The following is a 19660-nucleotide window of genomic DNA, read 5'->3' on the forward strand; positions in this document are numbered from 1 at the left end:
AGAAAGAAAGAAAATATTTTAAAAGGGAAAAAAGAAAAAGAAAAAAGAAAGATGTAAAGTAAAAATAAAAAAGAAAGGAAAGATAAAAAAGGAAGGGGAAAAAGGAAAGGAAAAATAAAGGAAAAAGAGAAAAAAAAGGGAAAAGGGGGGGAAATACAGGAAAAAAGAAAGAAAAAAGAGAAACAAGGAAAGAAAGAAAAGGAAAAAAAAGCAAGATAAAAAGAAAAAAGGTTAAAAGAAAGGTAAAAAAGAAAGAACAAAGAAAGGAAAAGGAAGAAAGGAAAAGGAAGAAAGGAAAGGAAAGAAAGGAAAAGAAAGAAAAAAGGAAAAAAGGTAAAATAGGAAGAAAAAAGGAAGAAAAATAAAAAAGAAATAAGAAAAGAAAGGGAAAAGGTAAAAAAGAAAAAAGAGAAAAGAAAGAAAAATAAAAAAGAGAAGAAAGAAAAAAGAAAGTAAAAGAAAAGCAAAATGGTAAAAAAGAAAGGAGAAAGGAGAAAGGAGAAAGGAGAAAGGAGAAAGGAGAAAGGAGAAAGGAGAAAGGAGAAAGGAGAAAGGAGAAAGGAGAAAGGAGAAAGGAGAAAGGAGAAAGGAGAGGAGAGGAGAGGAGAGGAGAGGAAAGGCTCCAGCCCCAGCAGCATCTTTGTGGCTCTCCCTTGGGCTATCTCCAGCAGTTCCCTGTCCTTCTTGAACTGGGGAGTCCAGACCTGGAGGCAATATTCCAGATGCAGCCTCAGCAGCAGGGCAGCGCAGAGGGGGAGCAGAAGCAGGCCCTGCTAGCCACAGCTGTTGGGCTTGAAGCTAGTTTAGAGTTGCCCTCCTGACACCTGCCCTTTGGCTATTGATCAACACTGATGAGATCCCCTCTCAGTCTCCTCCAGACTAACCAGCCCCAGGCCTCTCAGCCTGCCCTGGTAAGGTTGGTGTTCCACTGCTGCCTGTTTGAGCAGACAGATGAGCATCCCAAGACTAACCGGTGCCAGGCAGTATCAGCAGATACTTAGCTTCTCAGCCAGGGGCACCCTGAAGGCATCTGCAGAGAAGCAATCACCATGATAAAGGGTAGGAAGACCTCATCTTGTAAGCACTTTAACTCCTGTTGGTCTATCTCCGAGCAGAGGCACTGAGTGAGCCCCTACAGACTCTGATTGCTCCTCCCAGGCTGGGAGCACCTCCTTTTCCAGCAGGAATACTCACTTCTAAGGAACCTTTCCTGCAGGAATGGGCTGCAGAAGGGAGGAGGCTGCACTCGAAGGCTGTTCTCCCACACTGGCACACGCAGCCAGCTGCCTTGGCAGGGAAACCCACTGGTACCAGTCTGCTCCCCAAAAGCAGCAGCCTTTTGCACTCCATGGCAAAGCCATTCAAACATCATGGGAGCAGCAGCACCTCCTGTTCCCTGCCACAGCAAAGGGCTGGGAGGAGCTGAGATTGGGCTGGGAGAAAACAGGGTGATGCCAGGAAGGTGGCCAAAGGCTGAGCTGCAGGAATGAGATCTCAGCACTGAGACCTCGAAAACAAGGAGTGGTTTACTGGGCTATTTGGGGATGTTCTGAAGCAGAAGAGGAGGCAAGCTGCAGCTCACAGGGGGGGTTAGAGCAGCTTCCCAAAGCACAGAATTGGTTTGGTTAGAAAAGACCTTTGAGATCATCGAGTCCAACCCTTCTTTAACCGTATCAAGGCTTAACCATGGCCCTCAGCACCACATCTCTGCAGCTTCTAAACACCTCTAGGGATGGGGATTCAACCACCTCCTGGCCAGAGCAGCCTGCCCCAGTGCTGAGTACATTCTGGTTGGAAAAGGCCCCCAGGAGCATCAAGTCCAACAGTTATTCCTTCACCCTTGAACAATATCCCCAAGCACCACATCCAAATGACCCTTAAACACATCCAGGCTTGGTGACTCCATCACCTCCCTGGGCAGCACATTCCAACACATCCAGGCTTGGTGACTCCATCACCTCCCTGGGCAGCAGATTCCAATGCCTGAGCACTCTCACTCCTAACATCCAGTCTAAACCCACCCAGTGGCAGCTTGAAGCCATTCCCTCTTGAGCTGTCACTAATGACTTGTGAGAAGAGACCAGCACCAACCTCCTCACAATCTCCTTTCAGGTAGCTGCCCTCAGCCTCCTCTTCCTCAAACTACCCAGCCCCAGCACCCTCAGTATCTCCTCATCAGATTTATTCTCCAGGCCCTTCCCAGCTTCCTTGCCCTCCTCTGCCCTGGCTCCAGCACCTCCACATCTCTCTTGTACTGAGGTGCCCAAAACTCAACACAACCCTTGAGGTGTGGCCTCGCCAGAGCAGAGTACAAGAGGATAATATCCCCTCCCTGCTCCTGCTGGACACAGCATTTCTGACCCCAGCCAGGATGCCAGTGGCTTTCTTTGCCACCTGGGCACACTGCTGGCTCACATTGAGCTCCTTTCAGTAAAGGAGTTTATCCTAATGCCAGCAGTGTGCCCAGGTGGCCAAGAGAGCCAATGGCATCCTGGGCTGGCTCAGGAGCAGTGTGGGCAGCAGGACAAGGGAGGTTCTTCTTCCTCTGTGGTCAACACTGCTCAGGCCACACCTTGAGTGCTGTGTCCAGTTCTGGGCCCCTCAATTCAAGAGAGCTGTTGAGGTGCTGGAAGGTGTTGAGAGAAGGGCAGCAAGGCTGGGGAGGGGCCTGGAGCACAGCCCTGTGAGGAGAGGCTGAGGGAGCTGGGGGGGTGCAGCCTGCAGCAGAGGAGGCTCAGGGCAGAGCTCATTGCTGTCTGCAGCTCCCTGCAGGGAGGCTGTAGCCAGGCCTGGGCTCTGCTGCCAGGCAAGCAGCAACAGAAGAAGGGGACACAGCCTGAAGCTGTGCCAGGGCAGGTCCAGGCTGGATGTGAGGAGGAAGTTGTTGTCAGAGAGAGTGATTGGCATTGGAATGGGCTGCCCAGGGAGGTGGTGGAGTGGCCATGGCTGGAAGTGTTGAAGCCAAGCCTGGCTGGGGCACTTAGTGCCATGGTCTGGTTGGCTGGGCAGGGCTGGGTGCTAGGTTGGCCTGGATGAGCTTGGAGCTCTCTTCCAACCTGCTTGATTCTATGGTTCCATGACCTGACTTCCATCCAGCACCTGGGTAGGTGTGGGCTGCTGAGATCCCCCACTGTAGTCCAGTCCATCTGGCTGGTAGCCAAAAGAGCAGTGTGGAGCAAAACTCGGGGCCTCCTCAGGGGTTCACACCACAAACTGCCTCTCCCTTCAGAAACAAGCAAGGGAGAGCAGAAAGGCAAATGCAGCTCCAGGTTGGGCAGCAAGGAGCTACTTTACACACAGCAACTCTCTGTGTATCCTGCCTGCACACATCCAGCCTTACACATCTCATGGGATGAGGCCAACTTCCCTTCCCAGCACAAACTATTTCTACTTAATTCTGCCAAACCCATCTGTTCCCAGGACAACTTTTGTTACTGCCTAACACAGGCATTTCAGAAGGGTCCTCCCACACCCACACCCCTACTTGCTGCATTGCTCAGAATCTTCTCTGGGTGATGCTCTGACCGCTAAAGGGACAACAGAGGCTCAAGGAGGAGAGAAGCTCAAGGAGGGGGAATTTAGACTGGAGATCAGGAAGAAACCCTTTAGAGTGAGGGTGGTGAAACACTGGCACAGGCTGCCCAGGGAGGCTGTGGATGTCTCCTCCCTGGAGGTGGCCAAGGCCAGGTTGGACAAGCCCTTGAGCAACCTGTTCTAGTGGGAGGTGTCCCTGCCCATGGCATGGGAGGTTGGTACTAGATGATCTTCAAGGTCCTTTCCAATCCAAACCATTCTGTGACTTGGATTTTTTTCCTCTTAGTAAAGCTTGTTGAGATGTCCAAGGGCACAGCAACCTCACAGTGGTGAGCTGGACCACACCACGCTGAGGAGACTACACCTCCTCTCCCTCAGCTCTGGCTAAAGCTGCTTTGAGTGCCCAAAGCAAGCTGAGTGCAGACATCCAGTCAGACTTGGACAAACTGGAGAGCTGGGCAAAGAGGAACCAAGAGAGGTTCAACAAGGACAAGTGCAGAGTCCTGCACCTGGGGAGGAACTGCACCAGCACAGGCTGGAAGGTAACTGCTGGAGAGCAGCCCTGTGAAGAGGGACCTGGGGGTCCTTGGGGAGAATATCCATGGCACAGCAATGTGCCCTGCTGGCCAAGAAGGCCAATGGCATCCTGGGGTGTATCAGGAGGATGTGTCCAGCAGATCAAGGGAGGTTCTCCTCCCCCTCTACTCTGCCCTGCTGAGATCTCAGCTTGAATACTGCCTTCAGGTTTGGGCTCCCCAGTTGAAGAGGGACAGGGATCTGCTGGAGAGGGTCCAGCAGATGATGAGGGGACCTAAGGGCATGGCTGATGAGGAGAGGCTGAGGGCCCTGGGGCTGCTTAGTCTGGAGAAGAGAAGACTGAGAGGGGATTTGATCAATGTTTCTAAGTATCTGAGGGCTGCCAGGAGTGGGGGGACAGGCTCTGCTCACTGCTCCCTGGGGTAGGACAAGCAGCAATGGATGGAAGCTGCAGCACAGAAGGTTCCAGCTCAACACAAGGGGGAATTTCTTTCCTGGAAGGGTCCCAGAGCACTGGCACAGGCTGCCCAGAGAGGTTGTGGAGTCTCCCTCTCTGGAAACTTTCCAGGCCTGTCTGGATGTGTTCCTGTGTGCCCTGAGCTAGACTGTGTGGTCCTGCTCTGGCAGAGGGATTGGACTGGATGATCTCCTTGAGTCCCTCCCAACCCCTGACCTCCTGTGAGCCTGTGATCCTGTAAGTGACCCCAGCAGATTGCAAGGCAGTGTTTGGGTGGCAGAGCCTGGAAGACCTTTGGGGCAAAACGACTTCTTTTCAGGCCTGGATTGCCAATTGCTGCAGCATAAATACCCACACGTGGATGTACACAGCTCCATTATTAGAGCCTGCTGCCCAAGGTGCTTACTCCAGGGTTACTCCATTGACAAACAGGATGAGCTCTTCTGTGAGCTGGGAGGGTTCTGTCCTCCCCCTGAGTGTAAACATTGTCTGCCTTCAAAATCCTGAATGTGTTGCAGATGTGACAAACAAGAAAAGAGCCTAGCATTAAGAGTAAGGAAAGGAAAGAACCCAGCCCTGCCATCTCCTTGATTCCCACTGGGGCAACACAATAATGCCTCTATTAGCATGTGGGGCTCAGCTCCAGATGGTTCACAAACTTCTGACTCCACAGTGTACAAGTGTGTTTAAATCGTTAAAGCTGAAGCTGCCTGGCCAGCTCTTACAGGCTGCTTAGGAGCAGGAAGCAAAGGCTCCCTTCTGCACAACAGGCAATCAATCAGAACTGCCCAGCATTTCACACTGACCTCCCTCCCTTCCTCCCTCCCTTCCTCCCTCCCTTCCTCCCTTTCTTCCTTCCTCTCTTCCTTCCTTCCTCTCTTCCTCTCTTCCTCCCTCCATTTGTCCCTTCCTTCCTTCCTTCCTTCCTTCCTTCCTTCCTTCCTTCCTTCCTTCCTTCCTTCCTTCCTTCCTTCCTTCCTTCCTTCCTTCCTTCCTTCCTTCCTTCCTTCCTTCCTCTCTCCCTCCCTCCCTCCCTCTCTCCCTCCCTCCCTCCCTCCCTCCCTCCCTCCCTCCCTCCCTCCCTCCCTCCCTCCCTCCCTCCCTCCCTCCCTCCCTCTCTCCCTCCCTCCCTCCCCTCCCCAGCTTTGTTGGCCTTCTCTGGACACACTGCAGCACCTCAATGTCCTTCTCATACTATGGTATCCATGGACTCAAGGTGTGCCCTCCCCAGTGCCAAGCACAGGGGTACAGTCACATCCTTACTCCTGCTGGCCACACCATTGCTGATACAGGCCAGGATGCTGGTGGCCTTCTTGCCCAGCTGGGCACACACAGGCTCATGGTCACCCAGCTCTCAAACAGCACCTCCAGGTCTTTCTCTGCTGGGCAGTTTGCAGCCACTCTGCTCCAAGCCTGGAGCCTTCATGGGCTTGTTGTGACCCAAGGGCAGGACTCAGCACTTGGCCACATTGCATCTCTTGCAGTTGACCTTAGCCCATTGACCCAACCTCTCCAGAGCTCTCTGCAGAGCCTTCCTCTCCCCCAGCAGATCAACACTGCCACCTAATCTCGTGCTGAGTTTCTGCTGGTGGCCATGAGGAGGAAGTTGTTGAGCAGGAGAGTGGTGAGAGGCTGGCATGGGTTGCCCAGGGAGGTGGTTGAGGCCCCATGGCTGGAGGTGTTTGAGGCCAGGCTGGCTGAGGCTGTGTGCAGCCTGCTCTAGGGTAGGGTGTCCCTGGGCATGGCATGGGGGTGGAACTGGCTGCTCCTTGTGGTCCCTCCCAACCCTGGCTGATTCTAAGTGGGGTTTGGGATTTGACCACTGTCACCCAGATCCTCCCAGACACTCAGCTATGTCCTTCAGCCATCCAGTTGTGTGTGCAGCCCATCCAGCACGGGATCAAACCATGGAGTCAGTAACCCAATGCCCACCACTCCCAGCTCTTTCTGCCTCTGTTCCAGCATAAGCACTTTGGGAAAGAGGGAGATAAAGCCACACTCAATGTGAAAGTGCACTTGGTAAACTCTTTCCAGATTTCAAAGGCTGGCACAATTTCAACTGGGCATGCTAACCTAACATTTTGAATTTGTGGAAAGGAGAGGGGAGGAATTGGGGAATGGTTTCTGGTCCCTTTCATTTCATGCTGTGTCCCTGTGATGTGATATGATGGGAAGAAGGAGAAAAAGAAGAGGATTAATTGAAAAATACCCTTTGAAAGGAAAGGGAAGGGGAAAAAGCAGCAGCAGCAGCAAATGTTAAACCTGAGTTATTTCCACCCCATCAGCAACTTTTCCTGGGCTTGTTTCCAACATAAAAAGAGTCACAGCTAATATCCAATACCAACCAAACAGGATTCTGTCACTGTCAGATCAGCTTTGCCTTTCTGCTCCAAAGCAGAAAGGCAGCACAACAGCATGGGCAAGGCAGGAGGCACCAGCCAAGTCTCCCTTGGCCATCATGAAGGCACAGAACATCTCCTCCACGGCCAGTCAGTGCTCAAAAGCCCTGCTGGACAAAAAACTTGTGCTCCCAGCAACCTGAAAAGTCTTCACCTGCCAGGAACACCATGCCCCAGAGCTGCTGCTGCTTTCCAGTTAATATTTACACAGCCTGTAGCAAAGGCAGCAGCAAATGGCCTCCAGCAGAGCAGCATGAGGAAGAGGAGAAGTCCTCTTCATGGTACACATTCACCTGCTTCAGCAATGAGAGAGGTCTGCATTGCTCTGTGCTCTCATGAGCATGCTCCAGTATCTGAAGGGGGCTACAAAGAAATCTGGGGAGGGACTTTTAACAGGGGCTTGTAGTGACAGGACAAGGGACAATGGCTTTGAGCAGGGAGAGAGGAGACTGAGAGAAGGGACAATGGCTTTGAGCTGGGAGAGAGGAGACTGAGAGAAGGGACAATGGCTTTGAGCTGGGAGAGAGGAGACTGAGAGAAGGGACAATGGCTTTGAGCAGGGAGAGAGGAGACTGAGAGAAGGGACAATGGCTTTGAGCTGGGAGAGAGGAGACTGAGAGAAGGGACAATGGCTTTGAGCAGGGAGAGAGGAGACTGAGAGAAGGGACAATGGCTTTGAGCAGGGAGAGAGGAGACTGAGAGAAGGGACAATGGCTTTGAGCAGGGAGAGTGGAGACTGAGAGAAGGGACAATGGCTTTGAGCAGGGAGAGAGGAGACTGAGAAGGGACAATGGCTTTGAGCTGGGAGAGAGGAGACTGAGAAGGGACAATGGCTTTGAGCTGGGAGAGAGGAGACTGAGAGAAGGGACAATGGCTTTGAGCTGGGAGAGAGGAGACTGAGAAGTGACAATGGCTTTGAGCTGGGAGAGAGGAGACTGAGAGAAGGGACAATGGCTTTGAGCTGGGAGAGAGGAGACTGAGAGAAGGGACAATGGCTTTGAGCTGGGAGAGAGGAGACTGAGAGAAGGGACAATGGCTTTGAGCTGGGAGAGAGGAGACTGAGAGAAGGGACAATGGCTTTGAGCTGGGAGAGAGGAGACTGAGAAGGGACAATGGCTTTGAGCTGGGAGAGAGGAGACTGAGAAGGGACAATGGCTTTGAGCTGGGAGAGAGGAGACTGAGAGAAGGGACAATGGCTTTGAGCTGGGAGAGAGGAGACTGAGAAGGGACAATGGCTTTGAGCTGGGAGAGAGGAGACTGAGAAGGGACAATGGCTTTGAGCTGGGAGATGGGAGACTAAGAAGGGACAATGGCTTTGAGCTGGGAGAGGGGAGACAGAAGGGACAATGGTTTTGAGCTGGGAGAGGGGAGACTGAGAGAAGGGACAATGGCTTTGAGCTGGGAGAGAGGAGACTGAGAAGGGACAATGGCTTTGAGCAGGGAGAGAGGAGACTGAGAAGGGACAATGGCTTTGAGCTGGGAGAGAGGAGACTGAGAGAAGGGACAATGGCTTTGAGCTGGGAGAGAGGAGACTGAGAAGGGACAATGGCTTTGAGCAGGGTTAGGAGAGACTGAGAAGGGACAATGGCTTTGAGCTGGGAGAGGGGAGACTGAGAAGGGACAATGGCTTTGAGCTGGGAGAGAGGAGACTGAGAAGGGACAATGGCTTTGAGCTGGGAGAGAGGAGACTGAGAGAAGGGACAATGGCTTTGAGCTGGGAGAGAGGAGACTGAGAAGGGACAATGGCTTTGAGCTGGGAGAGAGGAGACTGAAAAGGGACAATGGCTTTGAGCTGGGAGAGGGGAGACTGAGAAGGGACAATGGCTTTGAGCTGGGAGAGAGGAGACTGAGAAGGGACAATGGCTTTGAGCTGGGAGAGAGGAGACTGAGAAGGGACAATGGCTTTGAGCTGGGAGAGAGGAGACTGAAAAGGGACAATGGCTTTGAGCTGGGAGAGAGGAGACTGAGAAGGGACAATGGCTTTGAGCTGGGAGAGGGGAGACTGAGAAGGGACAATGGCTTTGAGCTGGGAGAGAGGAGACTGAGAAGGGACAATGGCTTTGAGCTGGGAGAGAGGAGACTGAGAAGGGACAATGGCTTTGAGCTGGGAGAGAGGAGACTGAGAAGGGACAATGGCTTTGAGCAGGGTTAGGAGAGACTGAGAAGGGACAATGGCTTTGAGCTGGGAGAGGGGGGACTGAGAAGGGACAATGGCTTTGAGCTGGGAGAGAGGAGACTGAGAGAAGGGACAATGGCTTTGAGCTGGGAGAGAGGAGACTGAGAAGGGACAATGGCTTTGAGCTGGGAGAGGGGAGACTGAGAGAAGGGACAATGGCTTTGAGCTGGGAGAGAGGAGACTGAGAGAAGGGACAATGGCTTTGAGCTGGGAGAGAGGAGACTGAGAAGGGACAATGGCTTTGAGCTGGGAGAGAGGAGACTGAGAGAAGGGACAATGGCTTTGAGCTGGGAGAGAGGAGACTGAGAAGGGACAATGGCTTTGAGCAGGGTTAGGAGAGACTGAGAAGGGACAATGGCTTTGAGCAGGGTTAGGAGAGACTGAGAAGGGACAATGGCTTTGAGCAGGGTTAGGAGAGACTGAGAAGGGACAATGGCTTTGAGCAGGGTTAGGAGAGACTGAGAAGGGACAATGGCTTTGAGCTGGGAGAGGGGAGACTGAGAGTAGAGATGATGAAGATATTCTTGACAGTGAGGTTGGTGAGGCACTGGAATAGGCTCTCCAGGGAGGTTGTGGAGGTGTCCAAGGCCAGGTTGGATGAGGCTTTGAGCTACCTTGCCTAGTGGGAGGTGTCCCTGCCCATGGCAGGGGGTTTGGGGCTAGCTGATCTTTAAAGGTGCCTTCCAACCCAAACTACTGCTGGACAGGCAGGTGGCTGGGGAGCCCAAGATGAATCTATCCAAGGGTGAAAGAAAAAGGCAGAAAGGATTAAACCACTCAGCCTCAGAGGTGCCTGGGGATGTTACGGGGAAGGCTATCAGAGGAGATTAGAAGCAGATTAAAGATTGCACGAAGGTGTGACACAAAGATCATGGAAAATGAAACACCTATCTCTGCTCTCAGCTCAGGACCATGGGGATCACCTGCATTTCTTTAACCTACCCTTTGAAATTCAGCTCTTGGATGATATAAAAGAACCTTTTAGCCTTCTACAAAGTCTCTATCTTTTTTTTTTACTTCCAGGCTTGGATTGGAGAACTTAAACAGCCTTTCCCCTCCCTTTATGTGGCATCTAACTATATGTATTTTAGATGCTTTACATAACCTGTCAATAATCTTTGATAGCAAATTGGCATTTAATATTTCAGCTCTCACTTCATTAAGGATCTTTTAATTATCCCAGGCCATGGGCAGGGACTATATAAACATCTGTGCTTCGTTTAAGAGCCCAAATTTGCCTCTTAAACTTCAAAGCTGTAAAGCTGATTTTATCCAGGTTCAGTTGTCTGGTCTCTTGAAGAGCTCCACTGCAGCACTGAAGCCAGCATGAACTGGGCCAAGCCTCCAGCCCACAGGCACCTCTCATCCATAGGCTTACACAGCCTCCAACAGCTTGCTCTGGCTCGTGTGAGCTAAGTACATGATGCTGCTGAGCTCTGTGGAGCCAGGAGCAGGATGACAGTGGCTAGGGGCAAGGAGAGAGGGCACACACAGCATCTGCAGCTTCCCAAGTTAGAGCTGGTCCTTTGCTTTCACCTCCTGATGAGGGACTTATTAGTGACACAGCTTCAAAGCATTGGGAATGGTTTAGGTTGGAAGGGACCTCAAAGATCATCCAGTTCCAGACCCTTGCCATAGGCAGGGATACCTCCCACTAGAACAGGTCACTCAAGGCCTCATCCAAGCTGGCCTTGAACACCTTCAGGGAGGTGATCTTTGATAACATTGGGTGCTTCTGTGCTCCACAACCTCCCTGGGCAACCTGTGCCAGTGTCTCACCACCCTCACTGCAAACAACTTCTTACTAACATCCACTTTCAATCTCCCCTCTGCCAGTTCAAACCCATTCCTCCTCCTCCTGTCATTACCAGACCTTGTCAATAGTCCCTCCCCAGATATCCTGTAGCCCCCTTCAGATCCTGGAAGGCCACTCCAAGATCTCCTCCAAGCCTTCTCTTCTCCAGGCTGCAAAGCCCCAACTCTCTCAGCCTGTCCTCAGAGCAGAGCTGCTGCAGCCCTCTCAGCATCTTGATGGCCTCCTCTGGACTGACTCCAACAGTTCCATGCCCTTCTTGTGCGAGGGACTCCAGGACTGTACACATGAATGCTTCATGGCTGCTTTCAGTGCACCCAAAAACACATCTCAGACTGCCAAGTGATGCAGCTTTAGGCTTCTGAGCACCTAACTAACCTCTGCAGAACGAGCCTGATGTCTTTGTGAAACACAAGCATGGGTCTCCAAAACCTGGGTGAGAAATAATGCTGCAGTCCAACCACCATTACCCACATCCTGGTGTCCTCTAGAGATCAGAACAGCTCACCTCTAAGCTCACAGGCATGGGCAGCAGAGAGGAGGAGAGCAAAAGGTGACTCTGAGACTCTACAACAGGTTTTCAACCTGTCTCAAAAGCCCTGCCATGGGTGGCCCTGCAAAAGCAAGCTGGAAAAGCAGTGGTGTCACTTCTCCCTGGTGGCACTGAGGCCACCCAGCATCAGCCTAAGTGCAAATGGCCTCTCAGCACTGGTGGTGCCTACAGACAGTGGAGCTGAGGAGACCCCAGAGAGCAGCTCCCTGTGCCTTCATCAAGACCTAAAACCCTCAGCAGGGCAAACACTGTCCCCATCACCTGCTAAGAAGCGGAGCTGGTTCCTCGCTCGCAGCTCTCCGTCCCCAGAGCCTCTGCTGCAGTCATCTTCATCGTCACAGTCTCCGCTTTCCTCCTCCTCCTCCTCCGAGGTCTTGCCTGGAGCTCTTTGGTGGGGCAAAGCCATCCCTTTGAGCAACTGAAAGACAGGAGGTGCCACAGTCATTCACCAGCTCAGCTCCACCCTCCCTGCAGCTTCACCAGGTGCAAAGAGGGCTCACTGGGGGCAGGGCAGCGGGACAGGACCCCATCATGCTCCTCACAGGATCAGAGAATCACCCAGGTTGGAAAGGACCTCTAAGCTCATCCAGTCCAACCCCCATGGCAGTCAGCAGGGACATCCTCAGCTAGATCAGGCTGCCCAGAGCCGTGTTGAGCCTCATCTTGAATGTCTCCAGGGATGGGGCCTCAACCACCTCTCTGGGCAACCTGTTCCAGTGCTCAACCTTCTTCATGGTGCAGAACTTGTTCCTAATATCCAATCTCTGCTCTGATTTCAAACCATTGTCCCTCATCCTCTCACTGCAAGCCTTTGTACAAAATCCCTCCCCAGCCCTCCTGCAGACCCCTTTAGGTACTGGCAGGCTGCTATTAGGTCTCCCCAGAGCCTTTTCTTTTCCAGCCCCAGCTCTCTCAGCCTATCCTTGTAGCAGAGATGCTCCAGCCCCCTGATCCTTGTCATGGCCCTCCTCTTGGACCATGCCAAAGCACTGACAAGCCCATGTCCATTCATGGACAAAACCACACACAAAACCTCAATGGAAGAAACAAGAGGAGGTAAAACCACACTGAATAACTCTGCCCTTCAGCTTCTGCCCAGTGAGCACTGCAACAGCTAGAAGACATCTGCCAGCCTGGCCAGATCCCAATGCCACCAAAGTCTGGGCTCAACTACAAAACCCATATCTAAAGTTAGGCCAGATGGAGCCTAAACAGGGGCAAGAGGGAACTTGTTCAGGGATTCTCACTGCTGTCAGGGACTATCTCTCATCTAAGATGTACCACATGGGAAAGGAAATGGCAGATGTCTCAGGTGACAGAATCACAGCATGGCAGAGATCACAGAATCAAGCAGGTTGGGAGAGCTCCAAGCTCAGCCAGCCCAGCCTAGCACCCAGCCCTGCCCAACCAACCAGACCATGGCACTAAGTGCCCCAGCCAGGCTTGGCTTCAACACCTCCAGCCATGGCCACTCCACCACCTCCCTGGGCAGCCCATTCCAATGCCAATCACTCTCTCTCACAACAACTTCCTAACAACATCCAGCCTAGACCTGCCCTGGCACAGCTTCAGGCTGTGTCCCCTTCTTCTGTTGCTGCTTGCCTGGCAGAAGAGACCAACCCCACCTGGCTACAGCCTCCCTTCAGGCAGCTGCAGGCAGCAATGAGCTCTGCCCTGAGCCTCCTCTGCTGCAGGCTGCACCCCCCCAGCTCCCTCAGCCTCTCCTCACAGGGCTGTGCTCCAGGCCCCTCCCCAGCCTTGCTGCCCTTCTCCAAACACCTTCCAGCACCTCAACAGCTCTCTGCAATGGAGGAACCCAGAACTGGACACAGCACTCAAGCTGTGGCCTGAGCAGTGCTGAGCACAGGGGCACAAGAACCTCCCTTGTCCTGCTGCCCACACTGCTCCTGAGCCAGCCCAGGATGCCATTGGCTCTGCTGCCCACCTGGGCACACTGCTGCCTCCTCTTCAGCTCCTCTCTCCCAGCACCCCCAGCTCCCTCTCTGCCTGGCTGCTCTCAACCCCAGCCTGTAGTGCTGCTTGGGGTTGTTGTGGCCAAAGTGCAGAACCCTGCTCTTGGCACTGTTGCTGACAGCCATTAGCTCTTTCATCCTAGACCCAGATCCCCTTGGAAAAAGTGTGAGTCAGCTGCCTAATATACCCTGAACATTCCTATCTCCACCACCCTGCTGGCCAAAGCCTTCTTGAATTTCATCTCAGCACTATCGAAACAAAAAAGGATCCTCTAAAGAAAGAAACCCAAATAACTGAAAAGGATGAGTAAGAGAGAAGATATTGCAAAACAGGAGCTTTGGGCATCCTTGAGGGGTTGAGTTAGTTCCATCTCCTGCTTTCCAAGGCATTTTTTAATATCTGGAATCTAGGTTATGTTGTTAAAGCCTTAAGCTCACCACAGAAGAGAGTTTCTCAAGTATGTAGCTGCTGAGTTTTACACAGGCTGGGAGGCAGGCTCTGGGCATCTGGTTTGCTCTGTCCATGCCCATGTCCACATACCTTTGTGTTTGTCTTAGAGGAGCAAAAGGGAATGAAAACCAAACAGCTCCAAGGCAGACCCCTCTGGCTTCCCCTGGTGGCACAGCAAAGCTCTCCCTGGCACGGGCACCACTCTGCCCTGCATGGCAGCCCTGTGGCTCCTCAGGCTGTGCTGCAGAGCCAAACACAGCTCAGCTCCCCAAAACCCAGGGACTGGGCTCAGAGAATCATAGAATCAACCAGCTTGGAAAAGACCTCCAAGCTCAGCCAGTCCAACCTAGTACTCAGCCCTATCCGATCAACATTGAATCATAGAATCAAGCAGGTTGGAAGAGAGCTCCAAGCTCAGCCAGCCCAACCTAGCACCCAGCCCTGCCCAACCAACCAGACCATGGCACTAAGTGCCCCAGCCAGGCTTGGCTTCAACACCTCCAGGGACAGCAACCCCACCACCTTGCTGGGCAGCCCATTCCAATGCCAATCACCCTCCCTGGCAAGAACTCCCTCCTAAAAGAGCAGGGAACTTGCTTGCAGAGAGAAGGAAGCTTTGGGATATTTTCAGATGTAATTAGCTCAGCAGGAGGCTGAGAGGAGAGCAGGATTTGTCAGTTGTGTGTTCTCAAACACTAAAATTACTGAGCATTTCTTGTCTTACTGCTTCGTTCTTGGCAAGCCATAAATTAGCAGCTTCACCTCTCCACCTCTGTAGCCACAGCAAACCAGGAACTTTCTGAGCAACTGGAAAACTTTGGATTGAGTGAATGTGGTGTCTCTGTGCTGTGCACCTCCTTCCTTCTCCAGGACAGAAGCTGCATCCTCAGCCACACACTCCCCAGCTGCTGAGAGCCACAGGAGGGTTCCATGAGCCAAATTCCACAGCTGGCTCTGGGACAAATGAAGCTCATGACACAAAGTACTGGCAGCATTAGTGAGAGAACTGGGGTGAGGTGGAAGTCCCACACTATGGTGCATCCAGGTCTAGGAATGCTGTCACAGAATCATCAAACTGTAGAATCAAGCAGGTTGGAAGACAGCTCCAAGCTCAGCCAGCCCAACCTAGCACCCAGCCCTATCCAGTCAACCAGACCATGGCACTAAGTGCCCCAGCCAGGCTTGGCTTCAACACCTCCAGGCACAGCCACTCCACCACCTCCCTGGGCAGCCCATTCCAATGCCAATCACTCTCTCTGACAACAACTTCCTAACAACATCCAGCCTAGACCTGCCCTGGCACAGCTTGAGGCTGTGTCCCCTTCTTCTGGTATTGCTTGCCTGGCAGCAGAGCCCAACCCCACCTGGCTACAGCCTCCCTGCAGGCAGCTGCAGACAGCAATGAGCTCTGCCCTGAGCCTGCTCTTCTGCAGGCTGCACACCCCCAGCTCCCTCAGCCTCTCCTCACAGGGCTCTGCTCCAGGCCTCTCCCCAGCCTTGCTGCCCTTCTCTCAACACATTCCAGCACCTCAACAACTCTCTGCAATGGAGGAGCACAAAGCATGTGGAGCAGAAACGTCAGAGGCGAGTAGGGCTGCTTGTCATAGAATGGGTTAGGTTGGAAGGGACCTCAAAGCTCAGCCAGTTCCAAGCCCCTGCCATAGGCAGGGACACCTCCCACTAGAACAGGTTGCTCAAGGCCTCATCCAACCTGGCCTTGACCATCTCCATGGTGTCAGATGCCTTGGCTTTGGTTGGAGCAGCAGCCACAGTCCTTCTCAGTGACCATTAGTGGGTTGTTTAGTCTGGAGAAGAGGAAGCTCAGGGGATATCTTCTGGCTCTCTAAACTTCCCTGAATGGAGGCTGGAGACAGTTGGGGGTTGGTCTCTTCTCCCTAGTAACAAATGATGGGATGAGAGGAAATGGCTTCAAACTGTACCAGGGGATGTTTAGGTTGGAGAAGCTTCTTCCCTGAAAGGGCTCTCAAAGCCTGGCACAGGCTGCCCAAGGAGGTGGTTGAGTCCCCATCCCTGGAGTTGTCTCAAAGAAGTGCCCTGGCTGGGAGGTGGCTGAATCCTCATCCCTAAAGATGTTTAAAAGCTGCAGAGCTGTGGTGCTGAGGGCCATGGTTTAGCACCAGCCTGGGTAGGGTTAGAGAATGGTTGGAGTGGATGAGCTTAAAGGTCTTTTCCAACCAAAACCATTCTGTGACACCACAGCCTCCCTCCTGGTCTGCACACTTGATGCAATTACATTTGGTGGGCTGCACACAGATTGCCCATCCTGAAATAGCAAGCAGTGCTGACTGCACCCTGACATTACAGCTTATTCATGTCCTGTGGTTTAAAGCCCATGGTGAGAGGCAAGCAGGGAAACACACAGCCCAGTAACGACTCAAGTAGCATGTAAGAGTGAGACAGCCTCCACTGGAGCACAGCTCACCCAGCTGCAAGAGTTTACAGCCCCTCTCTGCTCTCCTTTGCTAAACTATCCTGGCACAGTGCCCAAAGGACACAGCTGTGGAAGTCCATGCAGACACACACAGCTCCAAGGTCTCATCTCCCACCTGCACAACCACCACAGAGCCATGGAATGGTTTAGGCTGGAAAAGCCACCATGGCAGGAAAGATTTGGCACAGAGGAACCAAATGAGGTTCAAGAGGGACAAGTGCAGAGTCTTGCTCTTGGGAAGGAACAATAAACTGCACCAGTACAGGTTGGGAGGTGATCTACTGGAGACCAGTTCTGTGAAGAAGGGAGCTGGTGTAGAACATCCATGGCACAGCAATGTGCCCTTGTGGCCAAGAAGGCCAGTGGGATCCTGGGGTGTATCAGGAGGATGTGTCCAGCAGATCAAGGGAGGTTCTCCTCCCCCTCTACTCTGCCCTGCTGAGACCTCATCTTCAATACTGCCTTCGGTTTTGGGCTCCCCAGTTGCAGAGGGACAGGGATCTGCTGGAAAGGGTCCAGCAGAGGGCTATGAGGATGCTGAGGGGACTGGAGGACATGGCTGATGAGGAGAGGCTGAGGGCCCTGGGGCTGCTTAGTCTGGAGAAGAGAAGACTGAGAGAGGGCTGCATGTGGAGCAGAAATATCAGAAGCAAGAAGGGCAGCTTGTCATAGAATGGTTTAGCTCATCCAGTTCCAACCCCCTTCCATGGACAGGGACCCCTCCCACTAGAGCAGGTTGCTGGAGGCCTCATCCAAACTTCAGGTAGTTGTAGACAGCAATGAGCTCTGCCCTCAGCCTCCTCTGCTCCAGGCTAAACGACCCCAGAGAAGCTGCTCCAGACAAGCAGAGCTGCTGCAGCCCTCTCAGCATCCTCCTGGCCCTGCTCTGGACACACTCCAGCATCTCCACAGCCCTCTTGTCCCAGGGGCTCCAGAGCTGGATGCAGGACTCCAGGTGGGGTCCCAGCAGAGCACAGCAGAGGGGGAGAATCACCTCCCTGGCCCTGCTGGCCACACTTCTGCTGCTGCAGCCCAGGCTCTGCTTGGCTTTCTGGGCTGCAAGTGCACACTGCTGGCTCCTGTTGAGCACTTAATGCCATGGTCTGGTTCATTGGATAGGGCTGAGTGCTAGGTTGGACTGGATGATCTTGGAGGTCTCTTACAACCTTCTCAATTCTATGATTCTCCTCCAGCAGCACCCCCAAGTCCTTCTCCTCAGGGCTGCTCTCCAACCACTCACTGCCCAGCCTGGATTGGTGCTTGGCATTGCCTCGACCCAGCTGCAGGACCTTTGCATCATTGATCTCCCCTTTCTGCTGAGAAATCAGCAGCTGTATTTCTTGGCCTGCAGTTTAAGAGCTGTTTTCCTCCTCTTTGGAAACTACACTCACCCTATTACAAATGCCCACTTGAGCACTACCCCAAACCTTGTGCCCACAAATGCAGATGAAATAATAGAGAGGCAGGGAGTTACAAGCAGTGTGCTCCTTTAGGGCAGAATCATCCTTTTCAACATGCATCAAACACACATATATATATAGAGAGAGAGGACAACCAAATGCATTATTAAAGGGGAATAGAAGACTTGTTTAGGACACAAAAAAAAAACCCCAAACATTTAATTCCTTCCTGAGTTTAGGGGAGCAGCCTGATTGATATTTGTCATCTTTTTGGTGGCCAGAGCTGTCATTTAATTTAGTTTGCATGACTGAAAGAATTTAATAAAAGTGTTCCAAGGGAGTTTTGCTGAAATTCTTTGCATGTTTTTATTAAGCCCCTGGAATAGGATCAAACCTAAAAAGCTGGAGAGGATGGAGACTGAACTTGCAGCTAAAATAATATTCAGAATGGTAATAGAGGCTTTAATAATCAAGGATTCGTGGGCAGCAGAAAAGCAGAGAATCACAGGATCAGGCAGGGTTGGAAGGGACCACAAGGAGCAGCCAGTGCCAACCCCCCTGCCATGCCCAGGGACACCCTACCCTAGAGCAGGCTGCACACAGCCTCACACAGCCTGGCCTCAAACACCTCCAGCCATGGGGCCTCAACCACCTCCCTGGGCAACCCATTCCAGCCTCTCACCACTCTCCTGCTCAACAACTTCCTCCTCACCTCCAGCCTGACTCTCCTCACCTCCAGCTTTGCTCCATTCCCCCCACTCCTGCCACTCCCTGACACCCTCAGAAGTCCCTCCCCAGCTTTTTTGTAGCCCCCTTCAGATGCTGGAAGGCCACAAGAAGGTCACCTGGGAGCCTTCTCTGCTCCAGACTCAACAGCCCCAACTCTTTCAGTCTGTGCTCACAGCAGAGCTGCTGCAGCCCTCTCAGCATCCTCCTGGCCCTGCTCTGGACACTCTCCAGCATCTCCACAGCCCTCTTGTCCCAGGGGCTCCAGAGCTGGATGCAGGACTCCAGGTGGGATCTCAGCAGAGCACAGCAGAGGGGGAGAATCACCTCCCTGGCCCTGCTGGCCACACTTCTGCTGCTGCAGCCCAGGCTCTGCTTGGCTTTCTGGGCTGCAAATGCACACTGCTGGCTCCTGTTGAGCTTCTCCTCCAGCAGTCCTCTAGGCTCTCAGCTGCACAGTCCCTGTGCTGCTCAGCATGAGGAAAGGCAGCCTGGGAACCTCAAGCCAAAGGTGAAAAGCAGCTCCTGGCTTTGTGAGAGACCTCTCACAGCTCATCCCACTCCATCAGCTCAGCACTGGCTGCAAAGGCTGAGCTGCTGCCCTCCAGCAGCCTTGGGAAGGAAGAGCTTGGGAGAAGCAAAAGTGTCATTTCCCCACTCTGGCCACAAGCTTTCAGGTACTCAACACAGAGCAGGGAATCCGGGAATCATGGAATCACAGAATCATGGAATCATAGAGTCATGGAATAACAGAACCATGGAATCATAGAACTGCAGAATCAGAATCACAGAGCCACAGAATCATGGAATCAGAGAATCAGAGAACTGTGGGATCATGGAATCACAGAATCATGGAATCATAGAATGATGGAATGGTGGAATAATGGAATCATGGAATAACAGAATCAGGGAATTGTGGGATCACAGAATCATGGAATCAGAGTAATGGAAACAGAGTGATGGAATCAAGGAATCACAGAATCATGGAATTGTGGAATCAGAGTGATGGAAACACAGGTTCATGGAATCACAGAGACATGGAAACATAGAATGATGGAATAATGGAATCTTAGAACCACAGAATCAAGGAATCACAGACTCACAGAATTGTGGAATCACAGAATCATGGAATTATGGAATCACAGAGTCATGGAATCATAGAATGGTGGGGGCTGGAAGGGATCTCTGG

The 19660-nt window shown here is 52.5% G+C and overlaps 1 protein-coding gene across 2 annotated transcripts in view; it reads right to left on the reverse strand.

The window, feature by feature from the left end:
- The window catches only part of GPC3 (glypican 3), a 192306-nt gene that overhangs the window by 28264 nt on the left and 144382 nt on the right, over positions 1 to 19660 (reverse strand). For both annotated transcript variants that reach the window (XM_064159110.1, XM_064159111.1), the window contains exon 7: positions 11731 to 11887. In XM_064159110.1, the coding sequence (XP_064015180.1) occupies positions 11731 to 11887 (157 nt within the window). The remainder of the gene's footprint in view (positions 1 to 11730; positions 11888 to 19660) is intronic.

This window comes from Pogoniulus pusillus, chromosome 19 (genome assembly GCF_015220805.1).
Source record: "Pogoniulus pusillus isolate bPogPus1 chromosome 19, bPogPus1.pri, whole genome shotgun sequence".
Classification (NCBI taxonomy): Eukaryota; Metazoa; Chordata; class Aves; order Piciformes; family Lybiidae; genus Pogoniulus; species Pogoniulus pusillus.